The 25,290-nt window shown below is 32.3% G+C and overlaps 3 protein-coding genes across 3 annotated transcripts; all 3 read right to left on the bottom strand.

Moving 5' to 3' along the window:
- Positions 1-1,108: 1,108 nt before the first annotated feature.
- Positions 1,109-5,953, bottom strand: LOC146536365 (trypsin CFT-1-like). The gene is made up of 5 exons (XM_085190263.1): positions 5,816-5,953; positions 2,664-2,835; positions 2,268-2,523; positions 1,529-1,684; positions 1,109-1,314 (listed from the first exon to the last, which is right to left on the bottom strand). Exons 1-5 carry the CDS (start codon positions 5,868-5,870, stop codon positions 1,162-1,164), a joined length of 792 nt encoding a protein of 263 aa, XP_085046389.1. The 5' UTR covers positions 5,871-5,953; the 3' UTR covers positions 1,109-1,161.
- Positions 5,954-6,496: 543 nt separating this feature from the next.
- Positions 6,497-11,535, bottom strand: LOC146536364 (uncharacterized). The gene is made up of 10 exons (XM_085190529.1): positions 11,532-11,535; positions 10,694-10,705; positions 10,213-10,470; positions 9,446-9,629; positions 8,938-9,116; positions 8,300-8,437; positions 7,971-8,141; positions 7,433-7,543; positions 6,949-7,140; positions 6,497-6,736 (listed from the first exon to the last, which is right to left on the bottom strand). The coding sequence occupies exons 1-10, from the start codon at positions 11,533-11,535 to the stop codon at positions 6,534-6,536; spliced, it is 1,452 nt and encodes a 483-aa protein (XP_085046655.1). The 3' UTR covers positions 6,497-6,533.
- Positions 11,282-21,878, bottom strand: LOC146536363 (uncharacterized). Its single transcript, XM_085190257.1, has 12 exons — positions 21,656-21,878; positions 19,032-19,349; positions 17,726-18,061; positions 17,290-17,547; positions 16,658-16,915; positions 16,258-16,438; positions 14,403-14,581; positions 13,858-13,995; positions 13,288-13,458; positions 12,898-13,008; positions 12,494-12,697; positions 11,282-11,934 (listed from the first exon to the last, which is right to left on the bottom strand). The coding sequence occupies exons 1-12, from the start codon at positions 21,696-21,698 to the stop codon at positions 11,747-11,749; spliced, it is 2,385 nt and encodes a 794-aa protein (XP_085046383.1). The 5' UTR covers positions 21,699-21,878; the 3' UTR covers positions 11,282-11,746.
- Between the last annotated feature and the right edge of the window lie 3,412 nt (positions 21,879-25,290).

The raw sequence follows: 25,290 nt of genomic DNA, 5'->3' as shown, positions 1-25,290 counted from the left end.
GTTAAAATTTTGAAGAATTCGCTTTTTATTACAATATTGTAGTACTTCCTTTTTAGGGTTCCGTTTCCGAGGTTGCGTGAAGGCATCAAAGTGAAATTAATATCAAATATTTAGACCTATGGTTCCTTGAAGCACAGAAAAAATGCACAAGCTTGTATGTCAACGCAACCAAAATATATGAGAATATTTATGCATCGTTTATGTTGCATTTTATATGAAATTCGGCGCGTAATCAAAACAATCTTCCTATAAGGAAAGAAAAAGATGCGAAAAGCGAAAAATTATAGATTTTTCATGAAGATGATTATAAATTTATATTTGTAGTTAATTTCAAACAAAATTAATGCAAAAGCCCGCAGACTGAAGTTTGTCAACTTTAGTAAGTTGCTCGTTGTCCACAATCCAGAAACTGACTCGGAAATCTCGGTGGGCGAGTTGTGGCATTTCTACGCTCTGGTGTCGAGGCTCAGCGCGGCGGTTAGCTTTGCCATTCAACACGTATTGCCTCCAGAATTCGGCAAGTAGGGAATGGAGTGTCTTAACTCTTAGCACTGGGATCTCTTTGCCTATTCTACTGTGTACGGGATACAACGTAAAGTTAATTTTTCAATTTTAAATTTTCTATTGCTTCCAATTTATATCGTGAGCTATCTCGACAAACATATCCACAGATAGCTGATAAGCAGTCGTCAAAGAATGCTCTTGTGGGATATATGTACACTTATCGTTGTTGAATTATCCGATAACACTATCTAACCTAAATAATCACGAACCCTTTTAAAGATCGATATAGAACTATTTGTTGGGAATTACTTACTTTTAAATATTTTTGACAAGTATTTTACTTTGTAAGCGTGAGTGTTTAGGGTTGGAGTCTTGACCAGGGGAATTTTTGAGCTAAAAATATTTTTATTCGTTGAGACTTTGGACGGAGAGAAATTAGGCAGAGAGTGGAAGACGGATGTAACTAACTAATCTTGATTGTATTTTGTATAGATTCTAAAAACATAGAAAGTGTTATGTGAATAGAATTTAAAAAAGTAGCACAATTAAAGACATTTTTTTAAGATGAAAATTTTATCATCATTATTATATTAAAAACACTGCCATAAGAAACCGTTTAATAAGGTAGCTCCTTAAACAGTAATCAAAGATATAAATTTACAATTCAACAGTAGCAGTTGCTTCAATCCATCTCGAGTACGCTGAGACTCTAGTGTTGATATTGGGGTAACGGCTGTTTCCACAGCTCTGGCTCCAAGAGTAGACTCCTACAACAACATCGTTGTGGAGAAGTGGACTGCCAGCATCACCCTGAAAGAAATACAAATACAATTATAAGACACTTTTAGAACTAATGATTTTGTTATTTTATTAAATTTGATTCATAATTAGAATGAATTTGTCCGTAAATCTTATAAATTCTTTGTTACCAAAAATCTTAGATGAGATATCCTTACAGAGATCTTTAAATAACCTTAGACAGAAAAAATTGCCCTCATATGAAAACATCTAAAGACAATTTTACCTGACACTGCCCCCTAACTCCCACATCGAGCCATCCAGCACAAAGCATTTGGTTGGTAACGTTAAAGTTAACCTCACTATAACGTTCGGTGCACAGCTGTTGATCATTCACCCAAATCTGCACATGGCGGAGGTCAGGCGAAGATTCTGATGTAGCCTGAAAAAATTTGAAAGACAAAATATTATATCAATATAGCGCATGTTACCTATATGTCTAACAAGTTCTTATCCAGGGTGGGTTCCAGTTTTTAAAATATGACCATATACTTAAGTGATATTTTATTGTTTAGTATTGAATATTGTAACAGTTTTACAAATAATTTAAGGAAATAAAAGAGTTTATCGTCGTAATGTCCAATTGAATAAAATAATACTGGCGGTTGATATATTTTTTAATTTAGATCGTTAACTTTCTATTGCGACGCTTGCAAATATCAAAATATCATCCAAGAGTGACTTCGAAGAAAACCTTAATATCACACCCCGCTCAGTTAACCAGAATTTCGCGAATACTGAAATATTATTATATTTCTTAAACGATCACCCTCGCAAATTATGTTTTAAACGTTCTCTAACGCTGCTAGGCTATACTCTTTACCGACGAGAAAATTATTAGAAAAATTATGCCACTCCAACGCTGTGACCTAGAGATCGAGACGCGAAATCATAACTTTTTTAACAAGAGATGAGATAAGAAGAAGTAGGTACCTATTTAGAAACTACAAATTACAAAGCCTTACCGAAATAGCACCCCATCCGATAGCCAACACAGGGTCATTGACCGACAGCGCGTAGCTACCACCAGCTATATAAGCTGCTTGGACAGCATCACCATAGGCGAAGGCGACAGTGACCCGGAGCACCGCGAGGTCGTTGACTCGGCTGGCTGCTTGGTATTGTTCGTGGACCACAATGTTTCTGATTCGGTGCACTAGTCCTCGGGTGTTGGAACTTGTTGATCCAACTCTTGCTCGCCATACTGATATTGATTGAAGCCTGCGAAAGGTTTTAAGATATACGCTTCACGCTGTATCCTTACCCAGAATACCTTAATAAATAGGTAATTATACGGAATTAAAACGTGATTCTTAAAAAAAGATATTACTAAATTAATTAATAATTAACGTTAATCTTACACATTATTAGTAACAAAGCAAGAGGCAGCCGACAGTATAGCTGAGTTTGAAATGATAGTGCCTCCACATCGTTGGCTGAAGGCGCTCTCGGCCTGGTTGCTCAGGAGGGAAGTCGCAAACGGATATTGTTGAATATCAGCTATGGTACCACCCGAAATTCTTGATGGGTTACCTGTTGAAATTTAAATTGTTTTTCAGGCATATTTTCGTATTTCTTTTATTGGGTATATTTCTTTTCAAGAAAAGTCAAATTGCGGTTTTGACCATTTAACGTCTTGTAGTTTTTTCACTAATTATAATATCTCATGTTTTTTTTAAATGTAGATAGTATATTACTCCCTAATGCGGACTTAGAATCGTCGTAAATATTTTCGAAGATAAAAATTTACAAATCGATATTGAATGAATACATTACAATAAGCAGTGGCGGACTAACCCCGTCGGAGGCCCGGGGCGGTGTCGTTGAATGAGGCCCCTCGACACCCCCCCCCCCCCCTTTTAAAAAAATTTATATATCACATTTTTTTCATGTACAAATTAGTGTGTATGCTTACTTAGTTTACATCTTGTAATTAATGTTTGAGTTACACTTGCATACACATGGAAAATTAATATACTAAATATCAAAAGTACATGTAGTAGAATTTAGCAAAAAAAATCCTCGTGTCCTCGAGATAAAAACACCAATTGGGATAACAAAAGAAGCTATCATCCGTGTAAATAACGTATGGAAGAAGAGAAATTTATATCAAAACCGAAATAAGAATGTTACGAGCACTGATATTCTCTATTACTACCATTCGATAGATAGATACAGGTGGAGGCAGATCATCTGCTCTATCTAGAGCAGATGATCTGCCTCCACCTGTATCTCCACTTTTACATCTGTAAAACCTAATCACTCACAAATTCATTGTAAATTTTTACAAGATTATCTAGGACTACAGCCAGAGCGTCATCTGAAGCTTCCATCATAAGCTTAGTTCCAATATAGATAATAATTTAGCATCATGAGCAAGTTCACACGCTATAGTAATATTAGTTCCGCGTATAAAATAAAATAGACTGAGATCCCAGGACCCTAGTAGACCTACGTCATTTTAGTAAAGCTGAAATTTCGAAGATTACTAGTCTAATAAGTAGGTTAGAGTACAGGGACGCCTGTACAGGGATTAGTGCAGCCTGTACCGGTAGTTTACATTATATTAATTAAAATTACTTGTATCTTTCTAATGTCCATTTAGGTTGCATGTGGTTCCAGTTTCGTAGTTTTTTACTTCAAGTTCCTAGGGCCTCCAGACCGACGTCATTTTATAAAAGTTTGCGTACTTACTAACTTGAAAGTGAGGCCCTTTCAAAGATAGCGCCAATTTAAGGTACACGCTCACCTACGTTAAAGTAAAAACGCTCGTATTTAAATATATTTTTGAGAAAAATGTAAAAAAATATATTATAACCCTAGTATAACCCTTTACGTAGGCTTTACTCTGGCCAGACATCCTAAAGATTGTTTAATATTGGGACAAAATACGTATACTTCTACTTCTTCTTGGCATTAATCCCGTGCTGAGGGTTCTTTTGGAAGAACGTATTCGCGACGGCCAGATCAGACGCAATATAGGTTCTCAGAATATTTTCTCCCTCTGTATTACGAAGTCAGTATCTAAAACCCCCGTGAACATGTTCATGGCTCAGCACTGACTGACTGTTCAAATCTTCCCCAACAACAAACAACCATTTCGGTAGACGGTATAGCAAGTAGAACCTCTTCATTCTGCTTTCAGAATGACTCTTTTTTGGACACGCTACAGCCGGCCTGCGGCGCATAGGCACTAATTTAGTTTGTAGTTACGCCTTCAATCAGCACCCTTATACGCATCAAGCTATTGCAGCGACCATCAGCTTCAAGAAGCCAGTTCTGAAGCTCTTCAGAAAGAACTACTGCCACATAGTTTTTACCTGAGGGTGACCCGGTGTATATAAGGCGGTAACCCTGTCCGTTATTGCGAGGCTTATTGCCCTTCCGGCAAGCTTCCTGGAGGAAAGCACACTGGACCCGAAGTCTTATAAGTACTTCTGCGAGTTCTCTGCGTCGACCGGTTAGAGAGCCAATATTCCACGTTGCAAAGCGGAGTTTCTGTCTGGGTACCAGCGTTTTAAGCAGTGTTCGTACTTGACACGTTGTTGCGTTCCATATTAGCGGCGGATGGCGGTTTTTAAATGGAGCAACTGTCATTTGACTTCCAAAACCACTTTGAAAAATTACGCTATAATTTTACATATATTATTTATAGACTATTTTAAGACCCCTTATAAGCACCTAAACCGATCTGATGGCTCAATCATCCTCCCAGATAGAGATGTACCTTTATTTTGCGCTACTTCTGGAAGGACCCCACTTTCAGGTTAGTGAGTACGCAAACTTTTATAAAATGACGTCGGTCTGGAGGCCCTAGGAACTTGAAGTAAAAAACTACGAAACTGGAACCACATGCAACCTAAATGGACATTAGAAAGATAAAAGTAATTTTAATTAATATAATGTAAACTACCGGTACAGGCTGCACTAATCCCTGTATGTACTTATTTGTTTATTGGAGGCCCCCTCCAACCTCAAACTTCCTGTTAAGTAGATACTATGCCTTTTTTCAAGGGCTTATTTAGGATTTGATCAAGGGAATTTGCACCATTTGGAGGCCCCCCTGGACCCGAGGCCCGGGGCGGACCGCCCCCGCCGCCCCCCCCCTTAGTCCGCCACTGACAATAAGATTAATTAATTAAAATATATAGAGATGGGACCTCTCCCTAAATTATTTTAAAAAATTAAAGCATGGGTTTTAAATTATACATTTAAAAAAGTATTTTTCTTATCATATTAATGTAATGATAATAAATATATGTTAAAGTTTGAATGACTTGGGCTAAAAAGGCTAAAATAACTAAGTAATAAGGGTATTAAAATAAACCTAGATCGATATAAAAATTATGGCGAAGATAATAAAAAGCCTTAATAAGAATATATAATAATTCAATAAATATATCATAGTTTCGATTTGGTTTAATTTTACAATTTCTATGCTTATCTACAAAAAATATGAAAAGACATAATAGATGTTTTTATACATATACAATTAATTATAATTTATACATACCATTTGTTGCGGTCAATAGTGCACAAATAACCGGTACAAAAGTTAAATATTTCATTTTAAACTTTACTTAGGTGTTTCAAATGTGACTGAAGAACTGCCTCATATGTTATCTAAAATTATCAAAAATAAATTAATATTATCTAAATTAGTTGTGCACCTATAATATTGATATCTTATTTTATCTATAGGATAAGATTCTTTGTATTAGGATTATTGTTATAATGATATTTAAATAATTTTGGTGACATATATATCTACTAAAATATTTATGATTATCATTTTAGGTATGTTATACATTATCGTTTCACGAAATTTTCAATTTATTTTTTTCGGATCTCATAAAAAATGTTTTAATTTTTAATTTAAATGTAAGTTTTTTTGACTAAAACTCAACTATACACAATAAAAACAATATAAAGTACATCAGGATATTTATACATAATTTAGGCAAATAATACATTTTTTAAATAATTTAAAATATTTAATAAATAACAAGTACAATATTATTAATAGATAATTTACAAACATCTTGTTTAATTAAAAAACAATGAATTACAAAATTCATTAAAACTAGAACTACTTTATTAATGTTAAAAAAAGCTTAAAAGTTACAATATTATCCACATACACAAAGTAGTAGAAAATTAAATACATAACGCAAATATAGGATGGTTTTTCTTAAAAAAAAAATTATAGAAGTATTTTTATAATTATATATTTATGCAGCACTAGCAGTAACATTTTTTTGTGTATTTTCATCATTATTTTGGGCGACGGTCTTTCTTCTAAAGCTATTTCTAATTGCACTAGCTCTTCTGTAAGTCCATTCTCTATTATTTTTTGTTCCCATTAGAGCAGATACTAACAGAATGGTTACAATCAACACCATTACAATGATCCATGCGGATGGCAGTAGGAAAGCTGTAAAAACAAACAGGTAAAAGTAGTTTTATTAGTGATAAAAATTAAAAATATCAATATTAGTTTAAATAAGAAATATATTAATATTTGATCATAGTAGGATTCGAGCCCAGCTTCTGCTTCCCGCTTCTTTTAAAATTTCATTTCTAAATTTTTAAGAAATATTTTTTCTTAGTATGGAGTAACACGTTAAAACTGTTAATAGCACTTACTTATGATTCCTTGCCCACCACAGGCTATTTGAGTAACAACAGATATTTCTTTATCCTGCCCCTTGATTTTGGCTACAATGGTCCAAGGGTGACGGTCCACAGAAAATGGACGGTCTATAGCTATACCACATTTTCCTTGCGATAACAAAGATAGATTTGTATAATTATTTGGGATATTTTCAAGTGAAAACCCTGAAATTAGAATTTAACTGTTAATAACTTAGATCAATTATATATTTATAAACAAAGATCATATAATAGAATCTCACAAATCCGGTACTTTTAAGAACCAGGGAGGGCTGTATTATTAAAACCTATTTTTATAGTGGACAGAGAAAAATAGTTTTAAAACACTCTGTCACACACCGCTTAATTTTCTAATTGTTATGTATTGAGTAGCAAATGTTTATCAAATGATATATCAAAATGCCGGACCAGTGAGATTGTAATTTATTTTGTTAAAAAAAAATTAAATATAATTTACCAAAACCATCTATTCGAACAAAGCGGCAGTAATCTAGTGATCGGTCGTTTAAAACTTGCGCTTCTATTACAAGCTGAGAGCCCTCCATACGCTGGTTTACTGTCATTGGATCTATAATAAATATATATATATAATTGAATATTGCTCCCAAACCGATATTTTTAAATGGTAATTTATTTAAAAATATCGACCCCCTCGTGGCTTATCAAGTATTTTCAAATAAAATAATAATAAACAACTCTTTTGTGATGAAAACAAAAATATTAGTGGTTTCCCATATCCTACTTCTTCAGACACCCAGAATTTTGCAGATTAAATAGACCCTTATCTATTAATAAAATATATTTTATTAATAGAAAATTGGCTATTATTATAGATATAGCGTTGAGTTGTTCCATTAAGAGATATCCAACATCGACACTTAATTACTTAGTTAAAACTTAAATCTAACTAATTAGTTATATAATCATATTATCTAAAAGTAAACTTTTAAAAAGGGTTAACTTTTTAAAATAAACACAAACAAACTAAATATTACCATGTATTGTAACATTGATAACCGTTCGTTGTTCCACACCAGTGTGGTTTATTAAGCCAACGTGGCAGCTCCAGTCTCCGGAGTCCATAGCTGCAAGTCTATGGAATCTAATACCACACTCGCCAGCGTCAAAACCAGCCCCGACATATGTTGCTTCACTATGAGGAATTCCTAGATAATAAAATGAAATTAGATAGTTAAGTCTTCAAAAGTTGACTAACATTTAAAGGAGAAGAAGAAGAAGAAGAGAAATAAACTCATAACCATCAAGTATATAATCATAAATTGTTCACACCATAAATAACTATACAGTTGCTGCAGTAAATTACCTGGTCTAATATTATATACAGTGCCATTTGGATTTCGGAAGTAACAATAATGAATTCCGGAATGTATCGAACATGACATAGAGATACTGTTTCCAGAAATATCCGTGATGGCATCCCTGGAGGCTCTCAGAATTGGTTCTGTAATTATCAATGGAAAATGTAATTTGAAACAAATTATAAATATTATTTTATTTTTCATTGTATTTGTTTACTGTTCTTAAACATGTTACTTTATTAGTGATACAAAATTGTGTAGCATGGCTATTTATAAATCTCCAACATTTTATATATTCTCATATTATATAATAAAAATGTCTTGAAATAATAGTTTAAAAGAAGAGAAAGTTTCTAACAATCAATAAGCAGCAGAGGGGTGGTGTAAGTTTGATGTACCTGTCTGTAGATCAGAATCTGTATGTCTGTTTATGACATTGTAACTCTTAAACAGATTAAACAACTTTGATCTAGTTTTGTGTCATTGAACGGTGGCATTATTAGATTGTCACTGTAGATTCAAAAAAATATACAGCCATTTGCAGTTTTCACAATCTACAGCTTTTAAAAATATTTTAAATTTTATTTCTTTCTTATTTTTGTATTTACTATTTGTATAAATAGACAAGACACTTGGATGTAACCTGTAATAACTGCAGCAGCTTCCTCAGGGTCTCTCGTAACTCCAGGATATAAAACTGTCAAGAAGCCATAATAAACATCCCCTTCAGTATCTATAGCACAACGCCAAAGTCCCAAGTCTTGTACTAAGGGATTAGTTATCAAGAGACCACATTGATGTATGTCAGAATCAGAATTGTTACTGAAAGAAGTAAATATAATAAATATTTAAAATTGTGTGCACTTTTTTGCAATTTCAATTTTTTTGAAATTTCACATTTTTCATCTTAGCCTGTGGGTAAAAATGTGAAATTGCATATTACATATTTTTTTTTAGGCCTGCACAGAGTATGATAAATATATGTAGTATTAAGACATTTAAAATGTTACAAAATAAATAAGAAATAATATGGAGAAAAATTATAATGACTGAATATCTTTTCAGTTCTCTCTGCCTACCAAGATACACAAGATATAGTGTTAGGTAAACAGTGAAGAAATCTTATTTTGATTAAAGAAATGTTCTCATACCTGTCATGAGTATAGTAACTAAACCGGTCTTCTTCAACTCCCTCATTAGCCAACAAAATCCTTCCAGATGAATGACGGAATACACATGAAGTTATAGAAACAGCAGACGGACTTGATACAGAACATGATAAAGAAACTGTTGGTTTATTTACTATGACTTGTGTTTCGACAACCGGTTTTGGTTCTGAAATAATAAAAAGTAATTAATTTAAGTTTAAAACACTATCAATTCAGTTCCTTATTAATATAAACGATTTTGTCGCATCGTCAGGAATTAATTTTAATATAAGATTTTTATTGTAGATTGAACTTTATATTGTCAAGAGAAACTACAAGAGAACTAAAAAAGTTCAATAACAAAAGTTGAATTTTGTAAATAGTTTCATTTATTATGGCACCAGAGAAAAGTCCCACCTTTGCTTAAAATCTCATTAGGAGAATAGGATAGTAGAAATAATATTAGTAATAGTTTTTTATTTGTTGTGTTTCGAAATTGATATAAACAAACAATACTTTGTTTTGAACGATTGTCAATGACAGCTGATGTTAATGTTGCCAGTGTACGTTGTTACGATACTGCCATATAAATTTGTTTATGAACGGATTTAAATTCGAGTTTCTCGTATTTATAAGTTTATCTAATTTAATATTAGTACCATTTTCTGCACGTTTAATCAACTTTTTTAGAAGCGAAAATCGTGTCCTAAAAAAATTAAACTCTCAAAACATGAAAGAAGTTAAGCTTAAAGAAATGCTATATTACTTACCCGCTTTAACTACTTTAACGTTAAATATAGAATCCTCAGTAATGACTCTACCCGGTAATCCGACCCTCATGTTCCAAACACCCTCATGTTTTGGCAATGCTCTATCTATAAAAAGTCGACATTTTCCAAAACTATCATAATAAGCGAAATTATCCGGGCCTGTAATTCTGCAGTAAATAGCATCTTCGGCTCCAAGTGTTTTAGCAACTGGCTTATCTTTAGTCCATATGAAATTGGAAGACTGATCTGATGGAACAGCTAAGAAAAGTATTTTGAAATAATATTAATAAACAAAAGAAAAAAAATAAGTGGAGAAGAGAATACAATAAATAATAAATCAGATTTAATAGATTGTTAATTTGGTAGTGTTTTTTGTTATCTCCTTTATTCATATTTACAATGTAGATTTGGATTTCCAATTTAATTATAAAATTATGTATGTATATATCTATTTATTTTATTATACTTTAGTAATACTTACCTTTTATGGCACCTGAAAAAGCACAAATCACAAAATATGTAAAAAATAACTTCATTGTACCTAAATGTGTATAAAGGAATTTCAAAATATACTGAAAGCCGACCTATCACTTCGTTATCTTTGTTTATCTTACAAATTAACAGTATCGAAATTATCGACCTTAATATCGTTCTGCAAAAATTATACTGATTGTGTTCATATTCTTTTTTATCTAATAAAGATAAAAAAAATATCGAGGCTGGTCGTGGCGCAGGAGCACAAGCATGTAAAGGCGACAGGTTGTGACTTCGATTCCCACTCGAGGAAATTGAATAATTAATATTTTTATTTCTTCGCGTCAAGGCTAAGTGCGGCGTTAAGTTCCGCCACTCAACACGCAATTCCTCCAGAATTCAGCGGCAAATGGGGAACGGACCATCTTAACACTAGGTTCCCTCTGTCTACCCTACCGTGTGCGGAATAGAGCGTGCCGTTATTTTTTTTATATATATTTTTTAATGAAAATCAGACGCAAGATGTCTTAAGCTTAAACTTTATTATGCAAATGTCTATTGTGTACTAGTGTGTTAAGGTAAAGAAATAAATAAATAAATAACAAATATCTTTATTAAAGTTTGAACAAATCCCATACCAACGATATAGATGAAATAAATATAACACAAACATATATTTTTTGTCATTAATATTAAAAGTACATACATTTTTATACAATTGTTTAAGTACAGTGCCGCAATATGGAGGAATTGACTATAAGTACCACGCAACCAGAAGTTGCAACCAGAAACCAACCTGGGTTAAAATTGGAACAATATCACCATTTTTGTCAAAATCGTCTTACGCATGGGCGTATCTAAAAATAATTTCTAGAGTTGAAATTGGAATTTGCACAGAAATATTCGTGTAAATTTCTGGGGTGGGCACCAGGCTAATCAAGGTTGGGCTCGGCCGATCCCCTCTTCCCACGCGCATGGTCGAGAGCGAAACAGTATCTTTATTTAAAAAATAAATTATGTATAATTTAGCTTTTATTATATTAAATGCTATATTTAATTTTTAAGCAGCCATAGCGGTATTCTTCTCAGAATTTTGTTGAATATTCTTCCTCATGAAGCTGTGTCTAATGGCGTTCGCTCTATCGTAGGTCCATTGCCTGTTGTTTTTAGTGCTTAGAAGAGCTGATATTGAAAGTAGAGTAAGACCCATTATCATAAATACTATCCACGTGGTGGGCATACGGTAATCTGAAAAAAGATTATTTTCGTAATATATTTCATTTTTTTCTATTATTATCTGGACATTCATTAGTTATATATAATAAAACATATTATCAATATTTATTTCAAAAATAGTGGTTAATTATTTTATATTTTTAATAGGTTTTTATAAATTAAAAATATATATTATTAATTTAGTTTTGTATCATAGATATTTTTATTGAATTTAATATTAAATCCAACTCGATCCTATCGCATTGAGATCTTGTCTGAGTGCAACCGTTGTGGCTGTTGGTTCAATTCGCATTTGGGGGAATTAATTGTTTAATTTGACCAATAACAAAACACGGCGTTAAATTCCACTCAACACGGAATGTCTTAAATTTGAGAGGAAAGCGAGGAATGGACGTACCAGAACGAAGGTCTTAAGAATAGGTTTTGTCTGTCCTCCCTGCTGTACTATGCTACAATACTGACCCCTCCTCCACACATGACAGTATTATTGTCACTATAAATGTCTGTTCTGCTTCAGATTATTGGCGTTTATAGCATTGGTTATAGCAATTTGATACTATAATATACTTACAAACAACAACAGGCGGTAGTCGAGGACCCTCAAACAAAACTGGAGTGACTCTAGATATTTCTTCATCTTGTCCTCGGATCTTGGCTACTACTGTCCACGGATGATATTCAAGAACAGTAGGATTATTGATGGCTATACCACATTTGCCTTGCGATATTTGGGATAGGTTTATGTAATTATTTGGAATATTTTCTGTTGTGAAACCTGAAAAGATATATGATTTTTTAAAAAAAAAAGTAGTTTCACTTAAGTACCGGTCTTTTTAGTCAGGCATTTTTAGTCCGCCATTTTAGAAAGCCAGATCTGATCAGGTACAATCACTAGGGTGCTGAAGTATATCTTCTAAGAAAATGATATCTTTTTATATAAATGTTGTGGAAGAAATATCTCATAAATAAATTTACCTAAGCCGTCGATACGAACAAATCTACAATAGTCCAGTTGTCTGTTGTCATACACTTGAGCTTCTACAATAAGTTGTGAGCGCTCCATGCGCTGCTCAGCTACCATTTGATCTGAAAATATTCAAATTAAAATGTAAGAAAGCAGCAAATACAGAAGTTTTCTATAATTAACCAAACTGTAAAGGTTTATTCTTCTTAAGCTTGTTGTAAACAAAAAGAATTAAATTTATAATTTCCATTCTGTCGTTCGTAAACAACCAATTAAAATCAGATTTTCTACTACAATCTTAAATAAATAAATGCTATGGAAAATAATATGAAATAAGTTATACTTATGATTTATATTTTCAATCTTCATATATTGTTATATATACACAAAACAATTCTTACCAACAATAGTGACGTTAAACGATGAACGTTGTTCAGGTTCCTTCTGATCTACGAAGCCAACGTGGCAGCTCCACAGGCCGGAGTCAGCGGTTGCGAGACTGGGGAACCTGATGCCGCACTCGCCAGCATCCAAGCCAGAGCCAAGATAAGTTGCTTGGTCGTGGGAGTTACCTGAAAATTTAAGTATATTTTCAGCTTTATGTTCATACTACAAAAAAAAATTAGAAAACTCAAAATTGGCACGGAATCCTAAGTCGCAACCGTAACCCAAAGTCGGACTTTGAGGGTACTGAGTTCCGTGCCAATTTCAAGGTTATGGATGCTTTACTTGGAAGTTAACAAATGTAAGTTTGCGGGCATATGCAATCATTTTGTACGAAATGAAGTAAAAATATAAGTTTGTAATATTTTATTTCTATGAAATATTTATAAGATTCTTTCCTTTTTGATATTGTAAGTTCTTACGGTCTTCGGGGCGTAGTTTTGATTTTTTAGCAAAAACGATGCATAAATGTTCTTTTCGTACCCCAAGGTACGGAACTCTAATAATAAAAAATATAAAAAACTTACCTGGTCCAACGTTAAATACGGTGCCGTTTCGCGCCCTAAAGTAACAGTAGCTGATTGGCGACTGCACGGAACAAGACATAGAGACACTGTCACCAGCGAGACTGGAGATAACATCTTTAGATGCACTTAGGGTAGGTTCTGAAATTACAGAAAAAAGAATGCTTGAAAAATATATATCATATATTCTAATAATTTTCTATTTTCAATATCATAAACTTGTATTATACTTGTATATCATAAACCTTTCTAAGTTATCCCTATAGCTTACACCACTGTCTAATCAAATCGGGGAAACTTTTTTCAGCTTCTCGCTGCATCCCGGTAGGCAGAGGGAACCTAGTGTTAAAAATACATTTTTTTAATTAAATTACCCTGAACTGCAGCATTTTTTTGTATGCAGCCATACAATTTCCAATTGCGCCACATATTCATATTATTCATATTAATGAAACTTGTATCAGCTTTAAATAAAACTATAAGTAGCTAGTTTTTGTATTGTTCCAAACAATGGATTGTCAATAATTCTATATTCTCATCCATCTCACCTGTCACAACAGCTGCAGCTACTTCAGGATCTCTCATAGCCCAAGAACATACAACTTTAAGGAAACCATAGTAGACATTGTCTTCAGATTCCATAGCACAACGCCAAAGCCCCAAGTCTTCCTCTAGAGGATCAGTAATCAGAAGACCGCAGTCGTGAGCGTGAACGTCAGATTGGTAACTGAAAATAAGTTATTTGTAATTTAATTTTCTATATTAATATTGTAATCGCTAAAAAAAACTTTTTTGGTAATAAACATCTAAACCCCAAAGACAATATAAAAGCAGAATTCATATCAATCAACTGTTTTCTTCCCATGTGCCTAATCGTGCAACTATAAACGTGACAGATTTTACAATCAACGGGAATCGAACCCACATTCGACTCCCATTCGAAGAAATAAATTATTTCTCTCAGATTTCCTCTGCCTATCCTGTTATGTAGGGTAGATAGGTAAAAATAAGATAAATGCGTCACAAGAAAAGGAAGATTCGCAGTAAGTTTATATTAAGAAAATATGTAGATCATCGTAATTATGTAAATAATAAACCTATCCTTTTAGCTGTTATCTAATTAGTAAATACAAATATTAGGTTACTACAGGTTACGTAGCTACCTCATGTGATATATGCATAGAGTCATGTACAGTTTGTATGCTTTCTCTTATCATGATTAGTCAGTTCTCAACTATTTTAAGAACTGCCAGAGACAGCTGTTAGTTTTTATATAACGTTTTTAGATGACGTATTAAAAACATTAAATAAATAAGTTATTTTTAAGTATTTTAAATACTTATCTAATTAAATATTTGTATGCATTTATTTTCTACTGTCACGCCACTACGATGTAAATATAAAGTCAAACATTATAAATAGATTATTAAAGTATTTTTTGTTAATTGAGGCCAGTCCTGGCGCAAGGGCATAAGCGTGCAATTGTTTACGCGAAAGATTGTGGATTGTGGTTTGATGTCTACTTGAGGAAATGAAATATGTAATATTTTCATTTTCTCGCTCTGGTCAAGCGCGTTGTTGAGTCCTGTCAATGAATATGTAGTGCCTGCAGAATTCAACGGAAAATGGGGGACGGAAGTGTCTTAACAATAGGTTCCCAGGTTCACCTATTCTGTGTGTAGAATACAGCGTGAGGCTAAAAATAATAATAAAAAAAGAAATATACCAAAAAAATCTTTCTTTTTTATATATTATATATAACTTTACATTTACTACAGAATTAAAAAGAATGCATTACTCAATTCGCTATAAAACAATTTAGGAATTGAAAGCTAGAAATATACAAATGTAAAAAAGAATACAATAAACTATGTTTTACTTATTTATGTGCAACAATAGAAAAGTAATCCCAGCATAAATATAATAATTAATTCATTATATGACGACAAAGATAATACTGTTGATATTAATCTTTTTAATACTTTTTATACCTACAAGTTATTTTTGTAATTCTGAATCACATTGTTTACAGTCTTTATGTACGTAATTTCATCACGCGCCTATGTAGAAATTATATTTTGTCAAGATTTTTACGTATTTTTGTTGATTAAAACAGCTATAGTACTATTATTTATTTAAAATTATTATTTAAAATGTATATTAACTTTATTAAAGCACTACATTGTTTTAACTCAAATCCAATAATAGATCCGCACGGCAATCATTGGATATGTCCGCACAGGGAATCCTAGTGAGATATGCAAGGTTCAAATTCCTGACATTCAAGTGATTTTCTTTGTCAAAAAAAAAGTTGTCTTAATGTAATTTGTATTGATTTTTGTAAATAAAACAATATATAAATAAATATTATAATATAAATAAGATAAAATGATTTCTTCTTACCCAACTGAAGCGCCATGGTAGGAGAATCTGTCTTCACCAACTCCCTCATTGGCCATTAAAATACGACCAGATGGATGACGGAATTTGCATGAACTAATAACTTGTGGACTAGACACTGAACAAGTCAATGAAACTGTTGGTTTATTAGCTTCAACCTTTGTAGTAACTATTGGTTTTGCATCTGGAATAAAAAATAATGACGATAAATATTATTAAGTAAATCATCAAAGGACATCCATGATAAAAATGAGGCCAGTTAATGTAAGAGATTCCAAGATGTGTCGTTGAGTCTCGCCACTCAACACGTATTTCCTCCAGAATTTGGCGAAAGACCGAATATAGCTGATTTTTTTTTAAATATTTAATTAAATGACGAAACTTAATAAATGAAATTTCTTACCAGCTTCTACCAACGTGACTTTGAATGAAGAATTTACAGTGAGAACTCGTCCCGGTAAGCCGACACTCATGCTCCAGGCTCCCTCATGTTTTGATAACGCCCGGTCTATAAAAATTTGACACCTGCCAAATCCATCATAGTAAACTACACCATCGGGCCCAACAGCTCTACAATAAACGGCATCTTCTGCACCGATAACTTCAGCTACAGGCCTGTCTCGAATCCAGGTCACATTTGACGATTCATTAGATCTGGCAGCTTCGGAAAAAGTAAGAAAATAATTAAAAAATAGAAGAGAAATAAGACTTATTGAATTTTATGTTTATGAAATGAAATTACCCATTAATAACAACGTATATCTGTTAATAAGACGTTTATAAAATAATAACTTGCTCGAAAATATTACACTTCTACATAAAACACTACTTTTAAATGGAAATTACTAAGAAACAATTAATTAATTTAATAAAATAAATAAATCACTTTCTGCCTATCTCGAGAAGTGCATATAAAGAACCAAATTATCGGAAAGAAGAGAAAGCAAAATAAAGAATAATAATAATTGGTTAGTGGATTAAATTACTTTTAACTTTTATACCTACATTTTTACTAATTGCATTTCAAATATTTACCAGTAACAGTCACTAGGATTGGGGCTCTGTACATAATTCCATTTCCATACTCAATGGTCCAATTACCACCATCATTTCCTTGAATGTTTCTCACAATGAAACCACACCTCTCTACATATCGTTCATCTTTTTCATATTCATTACCATTAGGAGACAAGAGTCGGCAGGAATCAAATGCAACTATAGCATCTTTTAAACGTACATATAAATCATTGCCTTCCTCTACAGTCACTTCGCTGGCTGAAGCATTTACAATTTCTGTAACATAAGAGAGCACCCTATATAAAACTTATCGAAAGGCAATAAATTTATAATAATAAATTGACATTTAATAATGCGTTTATCATTTAAGCAGATGTTATCACTAGACGTGACTAGATACGCGTACGCATAAGTCATTGGGCTTAAAATATTCACAATCTGGTTCTGGTAATACCTTCGACGTGGATTGAAAACTTCAATCTCATTTGATGTTTTTCTGAAAAATTATGTCCATCAGATACTAAAGTCCAATTTCCTATGTCTTCATCAGATTGGACGGTAATTGCTATAGAACAGATCTCGGAGCTTTCTATTATTTCAATATTTGGTATATTTAGTTTGTCTAATTCTATTTGTTCTCCAGAAGGTTTTACTATACTACAATTTTCGTTTTTATAAAATACGTTATCTCCAATTGTAATTATATGTCTATTTCCAATATAAGAATTGAAATGTTGTTCGTCTTTGTACGATATTCCTACTTCTTGAGGTGTGGCTTCAGTAGAAACTCCTGAAATTAAAGTAAATCCATATTTATTCGAATTTATCCCTATAACATGCATTCACTATGGGCTAAGGTAAAAACTAAACAACTAAATGACACAATACGATTTTTAATCGTACATTTTTTATCTGTCTACGAAAAAAATATGCAATAAAACCTTGTACAAGTAATAAACTTTATTCACAGTCAGCTTCTTCACTAGTAGGTATTCATTTATATAATATATATTTTTTTATTTTATTCCCACTACTGGCGTTATTATTAATTACGATAAGCTCATTTATATCTAAGAACCATGACATTCCTTACTTCACTTCTACTATAATCTGTTTAATTTAATTCCATTAGATAATTTCACTATATTAAATTACTATAATATATATATATATATATAATTTATTACTATCATATATCTATACAAATATATTTCAACATTGTTAAAGGTACTACAAAAAACCACGAAGGTTGTTCTCTAGTACCATAACTCGTCTAAATTATAGGTTTAAATAATATTTATATATTAATTATAGTTATATCTATATCTATAGATGTCATTCTTTTATTCTCGTATATAGAAGAATACTCAATTTTAACAATCAACAAAATAATAGCCTCTAGTTAATCCTACTAATATTATAAACGTGTAAGTTTGTAAGGATAGATGTTTGTTCCACTTTCACGCAAAAACTACTAAACAGATTTAGATAAAACTTTACAGTAATATAGCTTATATATCAGATTAACATATAGTCTACAGTTTATGTAAAGATTTTGTATAATTTGGCTATAATATGATAATAAATTTCAGCGAGCAAATCCACGCGTGAGTCGCTATTAGTTTTATAGTTTAACGAAACAATGTTTTTAAACATTCGAATTTAAGTCGTATCATTTTACATTAAATCAATAAATATACAATTGAAATTTCTTTTTTATACTTAAAGTTACTTAAAAAAATATTGTTTCTACATCTAACCTTTTGGAGGATTTACCGTAAGGCTATATGACTGCGATTGAACAGTTCCTGATTCGTACTCCGCTGTCATCGTCCACAATCCAGTATCGCTTTCGTCGATATTCGTTACATTAGCCCTACATTGGATAACATCTGTATCTGGTACTTTTATGAACTTCTCATCAGAATTGTCAACGGGCTTGAATTCGACTCTCCGACCTGCTGGTCCCTCCAAGTAACATTTCGTTACGACATTTGGAAATGTAAATATCGCGGCTTGTAATATATCTCCTACGTCTAAAGTGACTAGTGTAGGCAAGGTCTGTCCGTATGCAACACCTGAAAACGTAAGTTATAGTTACTTAGATTATAATTATAATCTAAATTTGATAAATATAGTTATTTACTTAGTTTATTTTCATAAATAGGTAATATATAATATGCCACAAGCAAATTTTGATTTAAAAGAAAAACAGATAACTAGTACAGTCTTTTTTACTAAAAATAGAGAGAAGCTAGAGTTGGGAAATCCCCACTTTCTGCTGAATTCTGGAGGCATTGCGTGTTGAGTGGCAGAACTCAACGCCGCGCTTTGCCTCGACACCAGAGCTAAGAAAATGGAAATATAAACGTTCATAAATATTTTACTTCCTCGTGTGGGGATCGCATCCACACACCAAAATTGGTTTTTTTTAAAACATTTTTTTCTAAATATATTGTAACTGAACTACGATAAAGTAATGTTACCTATTAACATTTATTTATTACAGTATAAATATTAAACGTATTTAATAGCGCAGTAACGACCAAGAACAATTTATTGACACATTTTTGCAATAATTTCAAGTTATTGTTTAGGAATGTGTCTTTCGCAATGCATTCCTTTGTGTTGCCATTAATAAACATCCTATCTTGTAAATGGGACTGTAAACGCGACTGGTTCTGGGTTCGATCCCCACTCTTTTTCGATCTTGTTCGATCTCACTTTAAATTTATATTTCCATTTCATCGCTCTGGTGTCGAGGCAAAGCGCGGTGTTGAGTTCCGCCACTCAACACACAATGTTTTCAGAATTTAGGTTCCCTCTGCCTACCCTGATACCCTGATATGATTAATATTTTGCGGCTTAAAATCGAAGGTAAGTCGTCCCCCATTCGTCCATATAGAACAAATATTTAATAAATATAACCATTAAGCCAGGCGGGAATCGAAGCCACAATCATCACCATTATATAAATCAATCAATTATCAAATGCGTCAACATGACGTCAAAGATAAATGTACCTATAATAGAGTTTTCATCGCATTGTTTCATACTTAGTAAGAAGTTATAGTTAATTGTTAGAAATATCGTGGCGCCGTGCTTGATTTGAGACAACCGCAATAAAGGGGGTTCGATTACCACTCATTGCAATTATTATACTCGTATTTAAATTACTTTTCATATGCCTCGTTCTGAATCAAAGAGTGGCGTTGGGTTCCGCCGTACATCTCTATAAAGGACAAAACGTGGCGAATATACGGTTATAGGTTCTGTTTTCTTTATCTGTATATATAAAATCGAAAGGTCACTCACTCATCACAAAATCTCAGAAACTACATGTGCTAGGAATCTCAAATTTTGCATAGGAGTTATTTATAGGACGAAGGTGCTCGCTGCAGGTGCGGGAATTTGCAATATTCGACTTTTAAGGGATTGTTTTGGGGTTGAAAGTTTGTATGAAACTTCGTTACTACAAATGCGTAGGAGTCTCAAATTTTGCATGGACGTCACTTATAGGACATAGGTACTCATGGAGACAGAAATTAATAATAACGTAGTTCACGCAGGCGAAGCCGCGGGCAGGCCGCTAGTATCTTTTATAAGCCTTTAAAATAACATGCATGTTGCAATGAGTCATTTAATTCTTAAAAATAATAGTTTCAAGGTAGCGCGGAAATGTAAAGTATTGATGCAGAATATTTTATTAGATAGTTATCTCTGTGACATCTTAGATGTCCTGGTAAGATATCTTGATCTTTTAAGTGGTTTTATCTCATACTATTTTGGTTTTTTATATATTTATAGATGCATCATACAAAACGCAAAAGTTATAAGAAATAAAAATAAATCGTAATTTTATTCTAAGGAGAAAGAGCTAAATTAGTTTAGTATATTTATTTAAAATACACTTTAGTGATATTTTTATAAATCAAGCAAACTAGAATTAGGTATACTTCTTTTTCCTTATAATATTTAATAAAATATATCTTCATTTTGACTGCAAATGTAAAAGATACATAATTATCCACTAGCATGGATTCAAGGGCACAGAGCAGCAACGATAATTATTCGACACACGAACTTGTTTTGCCGGTGGAAAGAGAAAAGGCTTTTACTAACCCAAAAAGAAAACAATATTGCAACAGATTATAAACTCGAAGGCTAAAACCTTAACCTTAAGATGAATGTAAACAACGAACAAGCTATAAAAATATAGATAGATATAGAGAAAATTCAACAGCATTTTCTTAATAATAAAGAAACACATTTTCTTAGTAAATCTTTTGTTAATAATAATTATTAAAGAAATAATTATATTAAACTTTCTATAGTAGAACACTGTCACTAACACTATTTTAATTAAAAAAAAAAACACACACACCTGTAAACAAAATGGCGTACGCGATGAAGCAGAGCGACCGCATGTTGCCGCTACACACACACAACTGCGCACGCGCAACTCACTGGGAAAATGACCTCGCGCACACAAACTATAAACCCTTATATCCTTGTAATTAATCAATACTGATCTGTTATATCAAATCCAAGTTATCTTATCGCTAATTCATCTATGTTTCGTTATATATTTACGAAAAGCTTCGCTGGTATGGCAATGTTACAGTAAAACTATTAATATTTGGTTAGTTATAAGAACGGAATCCGTCGTGGCGCCGGGGTACAAGGGTGTGACTGTAAAGCAATGGTTGTGGGTTCGATGCACATTTAAGACAATTAATTATTATTTAGTAATATTTTCATTTCCTCGCTCTAGCGTCAAGGTACAAGCCGGGTGTAGAGTTCCGCCAATCAACACGCAATCCGTAAAATTCGGCGGTAAGTCGGGAATGGACTTTCTTAACACTAGGTTCCTTCAACCAACCCTGCTATATGCGGGATAGCGTGCGTGAAACTGATTTATTTATTTTATAAACACGGTTACCGCAGTAGGATTTTATACGGCTTCGTAAAGGCAACGCTTGATAACGGTCTCATAATGCAAGCAAATATATTATCTCTCAGGTAAACTAGATTTATGCTTGTTTGTAGAATGACATTTTACATCTCTTATTAAATAATGTTATTGTTTTTAATTGAAATTAGATTATAAAAAGTTTACGGAGATTTTTGATGAAAAAAGCTAGAGGTATTAATATAAAACTTTTAACTGCACGAGTAAGAAGTTTGAGGCCAGCGCAGAGGCACAAACGTGTTGCGACAGGTTGTGGGTTCGATTTCCACTGAAGAAAATGAAATATTTAATATTTTCATTCCGCTCACGTCCTCTACTCAAGACGCCTCCAGAATTCGACGGTAAGTGGGGATCGGAGTGTCCCAGCATCAGGCTCTCTTTTTCTTAAAAAAAAAGAAAATATTTAATTATGTCATTAATATATTACATAAACGGTAAACTTTAATATAGACACAATATAGAAAAGATAAGCTGTTAAATAACATAAATATCGTGACTGACCGTTTCTATTTATTATTTGATCACGTTTCGTTTTATACGATTATTAAATATAGTATAATTATTAACTTGTCTTATTAATAAAATACACAGTAACATTTATTATATTAAACTGCAAGGTGCAGTACGGCGTGGGCAACGTGGGCTCTTGCATATCAATCTTCTGAAGTATGTATATATAGGGACTGGTTCTAAATCTAAGGTAATCCTATATAAATATCAAATAATATATAAAAATTTCTTTAAATAATCTAAATGATTCTGGGCACATTTGATGATTTTATTTTATGTTTATAATATGTACAATTAGAAAGTTTATTGTAATTATTAACAAAAAAAATGCTATGGACATTGTAAATATAATAATTCTAACTCAAAATAGCTAACAATTATTTTAATATATTAGAAAATATTTTTTGATTTTTAATACAGTCAAATGTGATGATCAAAAAGATATAAAAAAAATACTTTTCTTTGGAAACCGCAGAGGCGCAGGATAATTTTTATACAGTTCCTAAATCTAAAAAAAATATATATTTTTATTAAAAAAATGTAAAAATGTCTTATAAAACTTGTTATAATAAGTTATACCCTAATTTGATCTTGCTCTGCAACATATGCTAGCTCTTATCTATTTACACAATGTTCGTGTAAAACAATTTCTAATCACACATTATATACAAGATTACGTTTCAATTGCTTAGTGCTATTTTACAAAGAAGCCAGTAATATTAAGGAACCAAGTGGAATTTCTTATAAGAAAGAAAAAAACGATATTTTCCTTTGTAACAGCTTTTATATTATACCTAGTACACTCACTTCTCTATATAATAGATAAATAATAACAAATTAACATAAATTTATTAAAAATAACGTTGTTATTTAGAATTTGGTAAAATTTTACCTAAAATTAAAACTTATTCTTAGATAAATTATCCTAAGATTTCTAAAGCACGCTTGGGAAAGAAAAATACTTTATAGAAAACATATATTAATTTAAACGTAGCGGGATTTGAACCCGTGTCTCTTGAAAGCCGTCCAATCGCACCAACTAAGCCATACGTTCTCGTCGGGCTAAGTCGTAATTCTTATACGCTTGTTACAACTTATTGTTATCTTTATTCTCATGTTTTATTTTACAACATTTGTACGTAACACATGCAAGAGAAACCTTAAAAATTGTTAAAATAACTTTTAAGTAATTCTATAGGACTTTGATTGTTCTAATTATGTTTCGATAGGATTATGTATACTACAAGACCTCCCAGAGCCAAGCTGGGGGCTGTAGGGTGACCAATAGAAGTTTTTTTTTCTAATTTACAAAGTAAACATAGAGATATCTTACTCCGTAAAATAATACTTTATTTTTTTTTTAACTTATGTGTATCAGACTTATATTAGATGAAAACCAAACTTTTTCTTTTAAAAATGAAATTTAACAACTAAAACAAAATATAAAGGATTAATTGTTCGATGTTATATATATTTTTTATGAATAATACTGATTAATTATAAGGTTTATAATAAAAATATTTCAGTAGTCCAACGAAAATTTCACAATATTACTTCTAAACTATTATTCATAATTAAGTATATTTACAGCATAAATTTAAGTACACCATTATCTCGAACATTTTATATACATATTGTTGGTAAAATTAGATAATCAAGATGGCGACTGAACTTAATTAAAAAGACTTTCAACTAATAACAGCATTTGTATTATATCAAAGAATTCGAATTTAAAACTTAATAAAATCAAATTATTAACTTTATTAATATTTACAACTTAATCTACAACGACAAAAAGCAAAAAACTTGTAACCTAAATTAAGTAAAAAAAAAAACGTAAATTTGTTGACATCACAAACAAACGTCACCCTAGTGATATTTCAGTCGAGTGAGCGTAGTACGCGGTGTCCGTTCACGTAGAACAGTATTTGCCCCAGAGGCCCATGTGCTCGGTGTGTTTGCACGCCTCATTATAGCTAGGGATGCTATTGTTTTTAATAATTAAGCTTGTTATTATCAGCTTCATGCTGTATCCCGCATACAGCGGGGTAGGCAGAGGGAACGGAAGGTTCCCTACTTTCAGCCGAAATCTAGAGGCATTGCTTGTTAAGTGGCGGAACTCTAAGATCTTTGCCTCCATACAAGAGTGAAGAAATAGAAATATAAACGTAAATAAATATTTCACTTGCTCGAGTGGGGATCGAACCCACGACCGCCGCGTTACAGTCACACCCTTGTGCCGCTGCGCCACCACGGCCTCTATAATAAGTATGTTTTTATAGATTTCTTTTTCTTTAAGCAGATGACATATAGAAATTTCTCTAAACATGCCATTTCGTTCTGTACTTTGCGCTTGTTTTAAACACAATGCTTCGATATCACTTTTTTCCATTTAGTCACACTAAGGCCCCTTATAGGCTCTCAACTCTAAGATCGATCTTGAGATGTCGTTATAATCTATAAATGAAGACAGTACCTCAAGATCGTCCTTTAGAAATATGAAAATATTTTAAGGTTTAGGAGTTTTTCTCTATATA

Source organism: Heliconius melpomene, chromosome 9 (genome assembly GCF_056956725.1).
Source record: "Heliconius melpomene rosina isolate 202511_hmr_F chromosome 9, ASM5695672v1, whole genome shotgun sequence".
Taxonomy (NCBI): domain Eukaryota; kingdom Metazoa; phylum Arthropoda; class Insecta; order Lepidoptera; family Nymphalidae; genus Heliconius; species Heliconius melpomene.
Note: the sequence above shows the minus strand (reverse complement) of the source record. Positions and strands in the feature narration are given on the sequence as shown.

Coding starts and splice junctions, on each gene's coding strand:
- LOC146536365 (XM_085190263.1), bottom strand. CDS start 5,870: ATGAAATATTTAACTTTTGTACCGGTTATTTGTGCACTATTGACCGCA. Junction 2,524..2,663: donor TGCTTTGTTACTAATAATGT/GTAAGATTAACG, acceptor AACCTTTCGCAG/GCTTCAATCAATATCAGTAT. Junction 1,685..2,267: donor TCGGATGGGGTGCTATTTCG/GTAAGGCTTTGT, acceptor AAATTTTTTCAG/GCTACATCAGAATCTTCGCC.
- LOC146536364 (XM_085190529.1), bottom strand. Junction 7,544..7,970: donor TATCAATGTTACAATACATG/GTAATATTTAGT, acceptor TATTTATTATAG/ATCCAATGACAGTAAACCAG. Junction 7,141..7,432: donor TGTTCGAATAGATGGTTTTG/GTAAATTATATT, acceptor TTCTAATTTCAG/GGTTTTCACTTGAAAATATC.
- LOC146536363 (XM_085190257.1), bottom strand. CDS start 21,698: ATGCGGTCGCTCTGCTTCATCGCGTACGCCATTTTGTTTACAG. Junction 17,548..17,725: donor GTTTTCAATCCACGTCGAAG/GTATTACCAGAA, acceptor CTTATGTTACAG/AAATTGTAAATGCTTCAGCC. Junction 13,459..13,857: donor CGTATTTAACGTTGGACCAG/GTAAGTTTTTTA, acceptor TTAAATTTTCAG/GTAACTCCCACGACCAAGCA.